Source organism: Schistocerca nitens, chromosome 11 (assembly GCF_023898315.1).
Source record: "Schistocerca nitens isolate TAMUIC-IGC-003100 chromosome 11, iqSchNite1.1, whole genome shotgun sequence".
NCBI lineage: Eukaryota > Metazoa > Arthropoda > Insecta > Orthoptera > Acrididae > Schistocerca > Schistocerca nitens.
The window spans coordinates 105518965-105532869 of record NC_064624.1 but is presented as its reverse complement, the minus strand read 5'-3'; the positions used below and the strand labels follow the sequence as shown (position 1 = coordinate 105532869).

At 42.4% G+C, this 13905-nt stretch overlaps 1 protein-coding gene across 1 annotated transcript in view; it reads right to left on the bottom strand.

Moving 5' to 3' along the window:
• LOC126213343 (plasma membrane calcium-transporting ATPase 3-like) overlaps positions 1-13905 on the bottom strand; it is a 548976-nt gene that overhangs the window by 503151 nt on the left and 31920 nt on the right. The window contains exon 3 of the mRNA XM_049941041.1: positions 13639-13874. Coding sequence (XP_049796998.1) covers positions 13639-13874 — 236 coding nt within the window. The remainder of the gene's footprint in view (positions 1-13638; positions 13875-13905) is intronic.

The window sequence follows — 13905 nt, the reverse complement described above, 5'->3', positions numbered from 1 at the left end:
GTCTCAGAGAACTGAAACCACACTGTGAGCAGCAGCAACAGTGCATGATGGGAGTGGCAACTGGGTGGAGGTAAGGAGGAGGCTGGGGCAGGGAGGGGGAGGGGTAGTATTTATTTATTTATTTCATGTTCCGTAGATCTCGTATTGTGAGCACGTCACATGAGATGTGGAACGAGTCAAACATACAAAACAACAAGCATACAAAACAACAAGCATACAAAACAACAAGCATACAAAACAACAAGCATACAAAACAACAAGCATACAAAACAACAAGCATACAAAACAACAAACATACAAAAAGATACAAAACAGTCTTCATTAAATATATAAAAAATGCTCTACATAACTGCATACAGTTAATACAAAGTTTAGAGGAAAAACAGATATTGTACATATAACAGCAGATTTCTTTGAGTGTTAATACAAAATTTCATGTTTTAATTTGGAGAAAAATTGCAAGCACATTTCCTTGTTAACAAGATGGATAATTCTATCTAAATGCTATTTCCCTTTTTGCATCATAAAACTCTTCTAATGTATAAACAGACATATTTAACAAATATTCCTTTAGTTTTGCTTTAAAAAGAGATTCATTTTCTCTTAAACATTTTATCTGGTCAGGGAGATGGTTAAAAATTTTTGTTCCTGACCATTTGACACCTCTCTGAACAACTGTCAGGTTCTTAAGTTCACAATGAGGATTTTCTTTCCCTCTTGTATTATATTTGTGATAGATCTTATTTAATGGAAATTGTGCAGGGTTCTTAATTATAAAACATAAAAGCGAATATATGTACTGGGATACAGTGATCATTATTTGCAGCTTTCTGAAAAGGTTACAGCATGATGTCCTAGGGGGTACTCTGCACATAATTCTAATAGCCCTTTTCTGGGCCACAAAAATTTTCTTTGCCAAAGCTAAATTTCCCCAGAAGATAATTCCGTAACACATAACGGAGTGAAAATACCCATAGTATGTGGACTTCATAGTGGTTAAATCTCCAATGGAAGACATTATTCTGATAGCATACATAGCCGAGCTCAATTTTCTTAGGGTCTGTTGTATATGGAAGGACCAGTTCATTTTGCTATCAATATGTACTCCAAGAAATTTAGACACATCCATTCTTTCTTTTGGTTGATTTCCACATGTTACATTTATTTCTCTCACTTTTTTTGTTTTTGTATGGAACTGGATAAAATTTGTCTTACTTGAGTTTAGAGAGAGACCATTAACACAGAACCAGTTAATCACTTCAGAGAGTATGTTGTTAACTGACTCCTCAAAATTAACATCTGATTTTCCACTCATGAAGATGGTGGTATCGTCAGAAAAAAGAGTAAATTTGCAAGGCAGGCTTGCACACAATGGTAAATCATTTATAAACATCAAAAACAACAGTGGCCCCAGAATTGAGCCTTGAGGCACACCACGACTAATAGAAGTCCATTCATACTGAGCGGAGGTATCCCTTGACTCATCTGAGCTGTTTAAAAATAATTTCTGTTTTCTTTCCTGGAGATAAGATTGCAGCCAGTTACCTACGACACCCCTTATTCCAAGTAGTTTGGCTTTCTGCATGAGAATGTGGTGATCTACACAATCAAATGCCTTTGTTAAGTCACAGAAAACACATTCCTATCATTTTTTGACTTAGACATTCAATTACTTCATTTGTAAGTGCATACACTACATCCTCAGTTGAACAGCCCCTTTGAAAGCCAAACTGGCTCTTGTTGATATGTCTGTTCATTATGAGGTGTTCAGTAATTTTATCATGCATTAATTTTTCTAGAATTTTAGAGAAGGCTGTTAACAGTGAAATAGCATGGTAGTTAGTGAGCTCAGCTCTATCACCCTTCTTGTGTAGGGGCTTCACAATGGCATACTTGAGTCTTTCAGGAAAAATGCCTTGTTGGAATGAAGCATCAGAAATATGGCACAGAATATCACTAATTCATATACATGAAAATTTCAATAAATTATTGGATACATTATTTACTCCTGCAGAGTTCTTACACTTTAAAGACCAAATGACTGTTTGAATTTCCTCTACAGTGATACGATTAATGTACATTTCTGGTATTATGTTGGAGTATGCATCCTGACAAAGTCATAGCTTCCTCAACAGAGGGCCTACAGTCAATTTGTTGGGTTACTGACAGGAAATGTTTGTTAAAAATTTGATTTTCTATTGTTACCCCCATGCCTGATTTTTAGGTCATCTGTGTCGCTTATTTTTGTCTTTGTCTCACTTTTTATAATGTTCCAAATTGTTTTCATTTTATTATTAGATTTATCTATTTTCTCCTTATAGAAAAGGGCTTTTGACTTCTGTATTACTTTCTTTAAAATTTTGCAGTACAATCTATAATGATTTCATTTTTGTGTATCATTAGTTATGGGAGTGGCAGACAGTGAAGTGTTGCAGTTTATACGGAGAGCAGAAGATAAGGTGCAGAGGGGGGAGGGGGTAAGTAGCGGAAAGGAGAGAAATAAAAGAAATTTAAAGAATGGGTGTGGTGGTGAAATGACAGCTGTGTAGTGCTGTAATGGGAACAGGAAGGGGGCTGGATGGGAGAGGACAGTGACTGACGAAGGTTGAGGCCAGGAGGGTTACAGGAACACAATATGTATTGCAGGGAAAGTTTCCACCTGTGCAATTCAGAAAAGCTGGTGTTGGTGGGAAGGATCCATATGGCACACGCTGTGAAGCAGTCGTTGACATGAGGGATATCGTGTTTGGCAATGTGTTCAGCAACAGGGTGGTCCACTTTATTTGGCCACAGTTTGTAGGTGGCCGTTCATGGGGACAGACAGCTTGTTGGTTGTCATGCTTACATAGAATGCAGCACAGTGGTTGCAGCTTAGCTCGTAAATCACATGACTGAATTCACAGGTAGCCCTGCCTTTGATGGGATAGTTGATGTTAGTGACTGGACTAGAGTAGGTGGTGGTAGGAGTATGTATGGGACAGGTCTTGCATCTAGGTCTATTACAGGGGAATGAGCAATGAGGAAAGGGATTGGGAGCAGGGACTGCGTAAGGATAGACGAGTATATTGTGTAGGTTTGGTACCACAGTAGGGGGGGGGGGGAGGGGGGGGGGAAGGATAGTGGGCAGGATATTTCTCATTTCAGGGCCTGACGAAGGGTAATCTAAACCCTGGTGGAGAATGTAGTTCAGTTGCTCCAATCCCAGATGGTACTGAGCTATGAGGGTAATGCTCCTCTGTGGCCAGACTGTGGGACTTCGGGAGGTGGTAGGAGACACTCCTGGCCTGGGCCTTCGTTAGTCACTGTCTTCACCCATCCAGCCCCCTCCCTGTTCCCATTACAGCACTACACAGACATCTTTTCACGGCCACATCCAGTCTTTTGTTTTCTTTTTATTTCTCTCCTTTCCGCTACCTACTCCCTTCTCCTCTCCGCACCTTCTCTACTGCCCTCCGTCTAAACTGCAACACTTCACTGTCCACCACTCCCACCATACTATTCTTCCCCCTCCCCACCCCAGCCTCCTCCTTACCCCCACCCAGTTGCCAATCCCATCATGTACTGGTGCTGCTGCTCGCAGTGTGGGTTCAGTTCTCTGAGACTGCAGATGCGTGTGCAAGTTGTGTTTGCGTGAGTGTGTGCGTGTGCGTGTGTGTGTGCGTGTGTGTGTGTATGTGTGTGTCTACTGCTGATAAAGGCCTTAATGGGTGAAAGCTATAATTGTGTGAATCTTTTTGTTGAGCCTATTGCGACTCAGCATCTCTGCTTCTGATCTTTTAGATGCAAATTTCAATTTCTTCCATTACATCCGTGATTTTTCCTTTCTGTAACTCATGTAATATTTGAAGTGATCTATCTATATTAGATATTTTGTGGTTGGTATCTTTGAAGTGTGCAGCAAATCTGGATGGATTATTGTTGCTTATTGTAATGTGTTCTTTAAATTGTATACTAACTTTTCTTCTTGTCTGTCCAATATAAAATTTTGGGCATTCTTCACAGTTACTTTTGTAGATTCCTGATTGCGAAAACGGTTCTGATTTATGTGGTACGTTCTCAATAATCGTTGTAGATCATTAGTGGTTCTGTTATTTGTGTATAATTTTGTTTTCTAGAAACGTTGAGTAATTTTGTGGGAAATAATAGCTAGGTGTGAAGGGCTTATTTCAATAGAGGTACAAGTCCATTACCTCCACTTTTCTGTCTATGATGCTTCTGAAATTAATGGTCGAAACAAACAGAAAGAAAGGTTCATCTGTAGCAAGAAGCCATATGCTCGAATATTTCTGGTATCTCAACTGCACATTTTTCAGCGCACATTTAACTTTCGGACCCTCTATCTCAGAATGAACAAAAATGGACTTGTACCACTATTGAAATAAGCCCTTCATATGGCCATACAAGAACTTTATTTTTCTGAAGTTTGTTTTTGTCTCTGGTTAAAGTTATTTCATCTATGGGATTGGCATGTGTATGATTGGTTTTCTTTTTGAATAATATGACTACTCAGTTCTTGAGATAACCACTGTCTATAGTTACATTTCAGAGAAGATCTAGTTCTTTGTCAATTTTTGCTCTTTTAGTGGAGAGTTGTTTAGTCTGTAGCATCTCTGGCACAGAGTGCCCTATCTTTGACTCTGACGTCTTTGAACTGTTCTTGTTCTACGTCTCTTGGCACGCAACTTGTGTACTGCCATGTTTTGTTCTTCTTGCTTTGTGTCTAATAAATGCATTTACGATATTTAAAGTGTGTTATTACCACAGTGCTGACCCTGATAACATTATTTTCTGCTTTTCTTCATCATTAACAGACTTTGTGTACCGGTCCACATTGTTTCAGAACAATGTATCAACCAATGTCTTGCGGTGCTAGTGCCACACATCCTGTTAACTGCGTTTGTGACCATGAGTGGTCAAGTGTACCTAATGCATGTTTGGTTAAAAGTGAACAATTATTTATGCCCAGCCACCTAACCTTAACTGTTGCAACATAACCACCGTCAAGTGTGACAGCTCAATAACGGCCACAACACGGACCGCGCACGTCGCCTAGTGACATCGTGGATGATCACGCAGTTAAGGATGTTGTGGTTTACACCTCAGCTATGCAGTCTCCTTTGGTTTGGTTTGATGTGCTGACAAAGTTCCATAACTGTTATTCGAACATTGCTATGCACGGGGTTGCACAGTCTTATATGCCTAGTGTCGCAGCACTCCTCCCCGCCCCTCCCCCGCATGCCATCTCAATGACGCCAATCGCCTCGAATGTGCCAGTTTCCGTGACCATCACTATATGGTTACGTTTTGCAAAAACAGACATAATGTCTTATGGGATAACAGCAATCAGTGATTTTATAATGTTACTTAAAATCCGTCTTGATTGCAAATTTTTATTCATATGACCAGTTTAGGTTCATTCAGAACCATCTTCAGATCTTATATTTCAGTTACAGGAGTAACCCGTCCAAATCCAGCAACTTTCACATGCTACTGTGTGACGTAGCATGTGAAAGTTGCTTGATTTGGACGGGTTACTCCTGTAACGGAAATATCAGATCTGAAGATGGTTCTGAATGAACCGAAATCGGTAATATGAATAAAAATTTGCAATCGAGACGGATTTTAAGTAACAGCTCTGTGGTTACACGATGACCGCCTTCTGCTCGCTTTCGCAACAGCACCGACCATTCTGCCTGCTCCGGTTACCATGTCAGCCCCTCCCCCATGGCTGCACCGCAACTGCCTTCCACCCGCTGTTGCAATGGCTCCGGCCATTACACCCACACCGTGTTCATTCTCAGGCCCACAGTTGGGACACACCATGCCACCTTTTGCACCCGCATACTCCACAGCATGTTCTACATGTACCCACCGCCGCCCCCCCCCCTCCCCCTCCCCACGCAGACCTTGGGCAATGCACTGTCCACCACTGTTGCACTCCTGCTGTTGGGGGCTTCCTGATCTCCGTCTGCTGGTGCTGCACCAGCATGTATTACCCGGCAGGTTTCTAAGCTGCCTGCTGTGAAAAAAGATAACCCAAAAACTTGGTTCGCATTAGTGGATAACCTACTGAATATCCACTGTATTTTGGAAGACAACACACATTTTGTCTGCCTGTTGAGTCACCTCCATGCTCATCCGGACCTCATCAGCGATCTGCTTCTCTCACCGCCTGTCTCGCTCAAGTATTTGACGGCAAAAGCATTGCTCATCAAGTGCCTTTCTCGCCCCCCTGGTGGAGGCTGTCCACGACATTAATCACGATGAGCATCTCGACGACCACACTCCTTCACAGCTTTGGCGGCACCTACGTGCGTTAATTGATGATCAAGCATTACCTGACGCCACACTTTGGACATTGTGGATGGTTAAAATGCCTTCGCAACTACAACTCCATCTACTGTCTCACTTCACCAATGCACTCAAGGTTCACTTATGCATGGCTGATCGTGCTTAAGCTATCATTCATCACCGACCCTGCCTGTCACGGACGACTCCTCCATCACCGTCAGTTCGCACACCTGCACCTTTGGTTCTGCACCCTGCTGGCAGAAGCCAGCGTGCTTGCTTCGGCACCTCAGATGCCAGTCAGGAGCTGCCACCTAGCGCCCTACAGGAGGTGCTGCCTGCGGCCTCCTGACAGCAGCCGACTTCGCCTGAGCAGCAGCCGACCTAGCCCGAGCAGCAGCCCGAGTGACTGCCAGCAATGACGCAGACAGCTGCGGCCCCCTCCCTCGCCACACCCCCGGCCTACCTGCTGTGCTGGTACTGTGCTACTTACAGGGATGAAACATGCAACTGTCACACGCCTTGCTCATACCCAAACGATTATGACGAGCACGTTTAGGTGCCACGTCCCGCCACATTTCTCCACAGCGCATTCTGTCTGACACCGCACCTCTCGCTTCAGCGGTGTGATGCCTCTACGCCACTGACTTGTTATCGGTCACTCGCTTTCCTTTCGACATCAGTGCCGACGTCAGTGATATCCTGGCCAAGCACGCAGACAAAATAATTTCACCTGCTAACCTCACTTTGATAGCTGCTTATCATACTACTATTGTGGTCCTTGGCTCCATCAAGATCACCCTTCTCTTGGACTTTCCATGTCACCGACATGGATGAACCTGTGTTTGGGTTGGACTTTCTGCACCATTACGAACTTTCACCAGACCTGTAGGCCTCGTTCTACTGTTCCATGCTCAAACAGGGTGAATACGCGGACAAGGAAAACAAATTCCCAGATTTTTCCTGGATTTCCCAATTAAAAATACACTTTCTCCCAGGTGAAAATACACTTTTTCCATGTTAGGTTATTCCTCGGCACTGTAAACCTCATCAATCCTTTGAATGTTTATGGTTTTATATACTGACGTAGAATTTCCCGGCACTTCAGAAAACGAAACTCGGGTGGAGGGGCACGTTTTTAAGACCTTTGATGTGCAGCAACATGTACGCTACATATTTTTGTATTACGAAGGTATAAATTTGAATTCCGCCAAACAATGAATGTCACTTTCCGAAGCATTGAAATCGAGATTATGATGCGCATTTGAAGACCAGTCTTAGCTCATGTCACGTGATCTCGCCAGCTGATGACAGCATAGGTCACGTGATATAGTCAGTCAATAGTGAGATCATCCTTAAGTAGCGTGAACACACAAATAAGAAAAGTTGGTGGCTTAAATTAATATACATAGCATTCACATATAATATTGGTCTCGAAGATTTATAAGCTGGAAGAGAAGTTAAGCTTCCACATATAATGTTGATCTTTTTTGCACGTGATACACTTTAAGATACATCACAGAAATGTGCCAGTAAAATTTTTAATTGCGACGTAAATGTTTGATCTTCTGGGCTCCAAATTCTTCTAAATGGTCGTCCTCAAAGAGTTGATTGTTAAATCAGAGTCAAACGTTTTGTGATTTAAGAAATTCATCGTGCATTCGCGCACATACTTCATATTGCGTAAAAGGAAATTAGCTTTGAATGTAACGCTTTTGAAACCACCATTCACAATATTTTCCTGCAACCTGTTAGAAATAGGTTCTTTTCAGCAGTTGCAAGAGAGCGCCAGATAACAGGCGTCACCGCGCTTGTGCAGCTACAATGACGCAGAAAGCCCATATATATGTTCGTACGTGTAAAACATTAAAAGATCTTACATTATGTCATAAAAGAAACAAGACATCAGAGGATGGTTTCGTGAACCATACTAAAATGCATAATTCGGCTTAAAATGCACACTCGTATGTAAATTTTCTTGGAGTACTAGTACTGTATTATCTCATGTTTGGCTTTTTATTATGGCTTAATGCCATACGTCCACTTGAAATGCAGCGAACAGTTGAAACTTGCCAATAGTGTGAAATTAAATACTTCGTTTAAAATAAATTGACTGCCTCAGCAGAACAGATTAATGAAAGCCAAATCTCTTTAGCAAGCCGGCAAAAATAACTTCATTGTTCTGCAAGGCGATTGAGCTTGACTGTCAGAAAGGTGGAAATAATATCTGAAACTAATAACATATTTTGGCCTTCCGTAATTACGTGAACATATTTTAATTCATTTGATAGCTCCCGGCCAAAATGATCCGTTTTGTTATCATTTAACGTGAGAGCAAACGAAGAGGAAACAACAAAATCACTGAACGTAAACACAGGTCACATAGAGACGACCCACTTCCCCACCACAACTCAGACTGCTCTGTGCAGTCTATTATTTCCCAACTGGGGCAATATTAAGTAGTGGCGCCTGGCCACACTTCAGTAACCAGAAGCGGGAGAAGGTACTACTCAAACGCGACTCCAACTGCGCATGCGCAAGAGCCCGCCCGCAACTGCTCAAACGAATCTAATTTAAACAGTTGTCACATCACGCTCATCAGAGGCCATTTGTTATTATGAAGCACTGAAGTCTTCCTAAAGCCTTTGACACACTTTGCAGTTGGCAGACGCTTGTATGAGCACTGTTTTGTCGTCGTATATGGCGCATTTCCTTTGCAACTCAAGGTTTTTTTTTTCTCGTTCATGTTTTGTTGCTGCAGTATTATTCTGCAGTAGCAGGATAACTGTAATATCCTTTGTTTGAGTATTGGTTCTTACCAGTCAAAATCACAAAAATTTAACTGAAAACTAAAACAATGAAAATTCCCGGAATTCTAAACAATTCCCAGGTTTTCCCAGTTTTCTCCCACATGAAAAAATTCCCGGGTTTTTCCCAGATCTCCCGGTTGTCTGGGGTCGTATACATCTTGTCAAACGAGTTCAGCATGACTTCGCTCTCTGCCTCTTTGGCTATGCTTTCCATACGAACATCTCTGCTCAAGCGTATTACTACACAGGTCTCTGGTTTGTCGGACGTGCACACACAAATCGACAAACTCCGCACCCAAAACGATGTGTTACGCGCCTGCATTGCCTCTGCCTCTGCTGAACTGTCACATGCACGGCATATGATATGTTGCCTATCTGCAGAACTGCATCAGGGCGAACCAACTCGCGCATCTACTGCGTCTTCTCACCAAATTGCTCCTGTGCTGAGCATTCCTCTGCCTGCTGCAGTTTTTGCATCACCGCCCCTGAATATCCAGGACAAACCTGCTCATGCTACGCCGGATTCCTCACACCGCACAGCTACTGAACCTCGCCTTTCTTCATCCACTACAGCCAACCCCTGCCCAAGCTGCCCAGATCCGGCAAGGTCAGTGAACTGATGTTTCATCTGGACCCCCTCTCTTGACAACCTCCCTTCATGAGTATCGGCCATCAGTAATGGCACATGTCATGGGATTTGCGCCACAGATGGCCCATCTGTACACTATAAGACCAGGTGCCTTTGTGCTTCAAAACTTCTGCATGCCATGGAAATCATTTAGGATCTGTTGGCTTCGAGCATGCTCCATCCCTCCAATAGCAATTGGTCTTCACCTATTCATTCGTTCCTTATGCATGTGCGGGGAGTACAGGTCCCTTAACACTCGCACCATTATCGATAGCTACCCCATTCCTCACATCCAGGATTTCACGCAATTACTAAATGGTTCTAAGTTTTTCCTCTGTTTTAGATTGTTCCAATCATCACACCCTTTGGCCTATTTGAATACTGCTACATGCCTTATGGACTGAAAAGTGCTGCGCAGACGTGGCAGCAGTTCATTGATTCCATTTTGCTACATCTGCCATTTGCTTACACTCACTTAGATGATATACTGATGTGTGAGCACTCTTCCGATGCATGCTATATTTGCAGTGTGGAGAATGTTGTGGCAGACTAACTATCACGCATCTGCATGCTAACCACACCGTTGAACTTAGAAGAGCTCACCCGACTTCAAGCTGAAAACAACAATATACAGCAATTAATTTCAGACAACGAGTCATCGCTTTCTGTCCAAACCCATATCCTACACTGGTCGACAATCCCAGTCCTTTGCGACATCTCCATGGGCACTCCCCACCCCCAGCTCCCTACTGCTCTTCGGCACAGTGTCTTTACTGTTTTGCACAGCTTGGCTCACCCTGGAACACAAGCCACGATGAGGCTGGTTACTGAGCACCTCGTCTGGCCCAGCATGAAGCACAGCTGCCACACTTGGAACTGCATGTGCGTACCATGTCAGCGTAGCAAGGACGGCAAGCACGCTCAACTGCCATTAGGCAAGTCTGACGTTCCAAGAGGGTGCCTTCGCCACGACCACATCAACGTCGTCGGTCCCCTCCCTCCTTCCAAGGAGTACAGATACATCTTATCGATCATCGACCGCATAACCTGCTGGGTCGAGGCAGTCCCTCTTGTTGACATCACAGCCGAGACCATCACTCATTCTTTTGTATCTGCATGGGTTGTTCAGTTCACTCACAATTCACAACTAACCAGGGACAACAGTTCGAGTCCATCCCCTGCACGACTGTGCGAATTCTGCAGTGTTGCTAAATTTCACACCATGGCCTAAAACCCGCAGGCGATTGGCCTGGTTGAACGGTGGCACTGCACTCTCAAGGCTGCACTTACGTACAATGGCAGCTTATGGTCTGAGGCCCTCCCTTGGGTCCTGCTGGGCATCCGCTGGGAACATAAAGAGGACTTGAACGCGTAGCTCACTGCGATTCTATATGGCGAGCCCCTCCTCCTTCCGGCAGAGTTCATGGAGGACTCACCGTCAGCCAATACTATGGTATCTTCCGACTCTGGTTAAAAGGGTTCATGTGCTCGTCGCATGCCTCCACACCCCCCTGCCCTGCCCTCATTCCGCCCCACCTGTGTTCATCCACAAGGACATTGCATCATGTGAATTTGTGATGCGGTGCGATGACTCCGTGTGAGCGGCCTTGCAACCATCTTATTTGGGCCCTCACCACGTGTTATGCTGAGGTGTAAACATGCTCATAATTCATCTCCACGGATGACCACAGACAGTGTCTATCAATTGCCTGATACCGGCATGGTCACTCTCCGATCCGCATTCCGGTGCTTCTGATCTGCCTTCCGTTGCTGCCACTCTGCCTCCTGATGCCACTGACTTGCCTTTGACTGATGTCTCTTGGCCTACGCAGTAGTCGGCTGCACGAGACTCTTGCAGTGCAGTTTCTGATGTGCCTACTTCTTGCACCGGCTGCCGTCTACAACCGCTGCGCTGGCACGATGATTAAGACTTCAAGTGATGGAGCTTCCCTCCGCTGTGCTCTGCAGTACTGGAAGGGGAGTGGGGCATCTGTGGCATCTCTGGTGCAGAGTGCCCATCTTTCACTGTGACGTCTTTGAACTGTTGTTGTTCTACGTCTCTTGGCACGCAACTTGTGTACTGCCATGTTTTGTTCTTTCTGCTTTGTGTCTAATATATACATTTACGATATTTAAAGTGTGTTATTACCAACCAGCATTACATGATAACCAAATGTCTTTGTAACATATAATGAAAAAACTGAGCTTGTGTGCTCTAGGGTGGCACGACTGGTTATGGATAATTATGTTTGTTGCTGTTGGTTTTCAAAAAATATCGAATGTGTTGAAATTTTTAAATCCAGAAAGTTTATGCTCTTATTCTTTTCTCTTCCCTTAGTGAAATTAATTTTTGGATGCAAACTGTTGAATTGGAAATGTATGGCATTACACTCATCTATTGTGCCATCGAACAGGATTAAAATGTCATCCACATATCTATAGTAATAAAGGATTTTTTTAGTTGTGTGAATTACAGATGTAATGGAAGAAATTGAAATTTACATACATCTAAAAGATCAGTCAGACAGAGCAGTCAGACAGAGATCAGTCAGAGAGCAAAGTGACCTGTGAAATGGGAAATTCCTGGACAACTTTCTATGAGTTCTATGACGAAGCAGTTTTTCTCAACTCGAGTAATTTTAGTACTGTTATATATGAGCTTCGCAACAACTGCTTGAAAGTAACATGCTCCTAAAATAGCATACGACATCTTGAGATTTATTTCATGAGCATAAGATGAATTTATAGGAGCAATGACTTACAAGGCATAATTTACTACTAAAAATCATCCATAAAGTAAGTTATAATGCAGCCAATACATCTAGAGATATCACTTATTCCTACATAAAAATCACAAGTGTCACTAATGTATCCAATGCATAATGCTTCCATTCTAGATACTAGAAAATGGCCTAAGGCTGTACATAAAATAAAGAGGATCACAGGATAAGGCATCATGAAAACTTGCACTAAATTCATTGCAGCTGTAGACCCTATCACATTGAAGATGATAATTGTACTGATACTGTATTTACTTTGAAGTTAACATGGAACTAAAATCTCAAAATTGGGAGGGCATTATTTGAAGTTCTTGGTAAGTGGTGAAATTTTTAAATTAGAAGTAATGAAACAGGTACATGGAAATTCTTGCAATTTCATCAGAAAAAGGAAATGTTATTGAACATCATGATTCTAATTACTTTAGTTAAAATGTCCAGCAATATGTCACAAAGAATCTGTTTTGAAATTATATACATCTCCTTAACACAACTGCAATTGAACTCACAACAACAACAACAACTGAAAAGTTACAAAATTTATCATCGTTGAAACCATGTGACTCACCTTGGTTCAGTATGGCATAATAAGACTCTGTATGTCTCACTATGTTTTAGTTCAAGCTCAGTGTGGGTTATGGTGTTTACTTTGTTACACAAGCAAAACATCTCTTGCTTAATATGTTTTAAATTAGTTGTGTGGGTTGGATACTTTCCACCTGATGTGATACATAAGCAGTTGTAACCAGGTAGTGTCATTTTATTTCTTATTTACAGACTGAGACCAATTGATTTATCACAGAAAATAGGTAAGTACTTCACTTCAGTCACTGTTTATAACATTGCTGCTTCCAGTGATAACATCTCTTGATATTACTAGCATATTTGCTACAGAAATCAAATGGTTTATAAATTTATTTACTCAAGTACTTAATTCTTTATAGCATGTGATGTTGTTGTAATTTGTTAGTAAGAACAGTAGTTGATTCTCAATGTTTGTTAGCACAGATTTCATTGAAAAAAGCTTTCTAAAAACTTCAGTAACCCCAGAAAAAATGATAATTCATACTTGTGAAACAGCAGTTTATATAAACATTCATAGAAATCTTAAATTGTTAAATGAGTGGTACCTTACCTGGCATATGTCGCCCACAACAATATCACGTACAGGAATCAGGTGGATGTTACCAGCTCTTAGCACAGTGTATCTGTGTTCAATTTCAATCTTCTTTTGCAGGCTACGAAACTGCTTTTCCTTTGTATAATCATTGACTGCTGTCACAAGTACAACCACTGTCACAGACAGAAGGATGGCCAAGCCCTCTATCCATCCATGAGACTCATCCTTATCGACTGTGACACCAACTTCCTCTGCAAAGGTGAATAACTCAATTACTGCAGT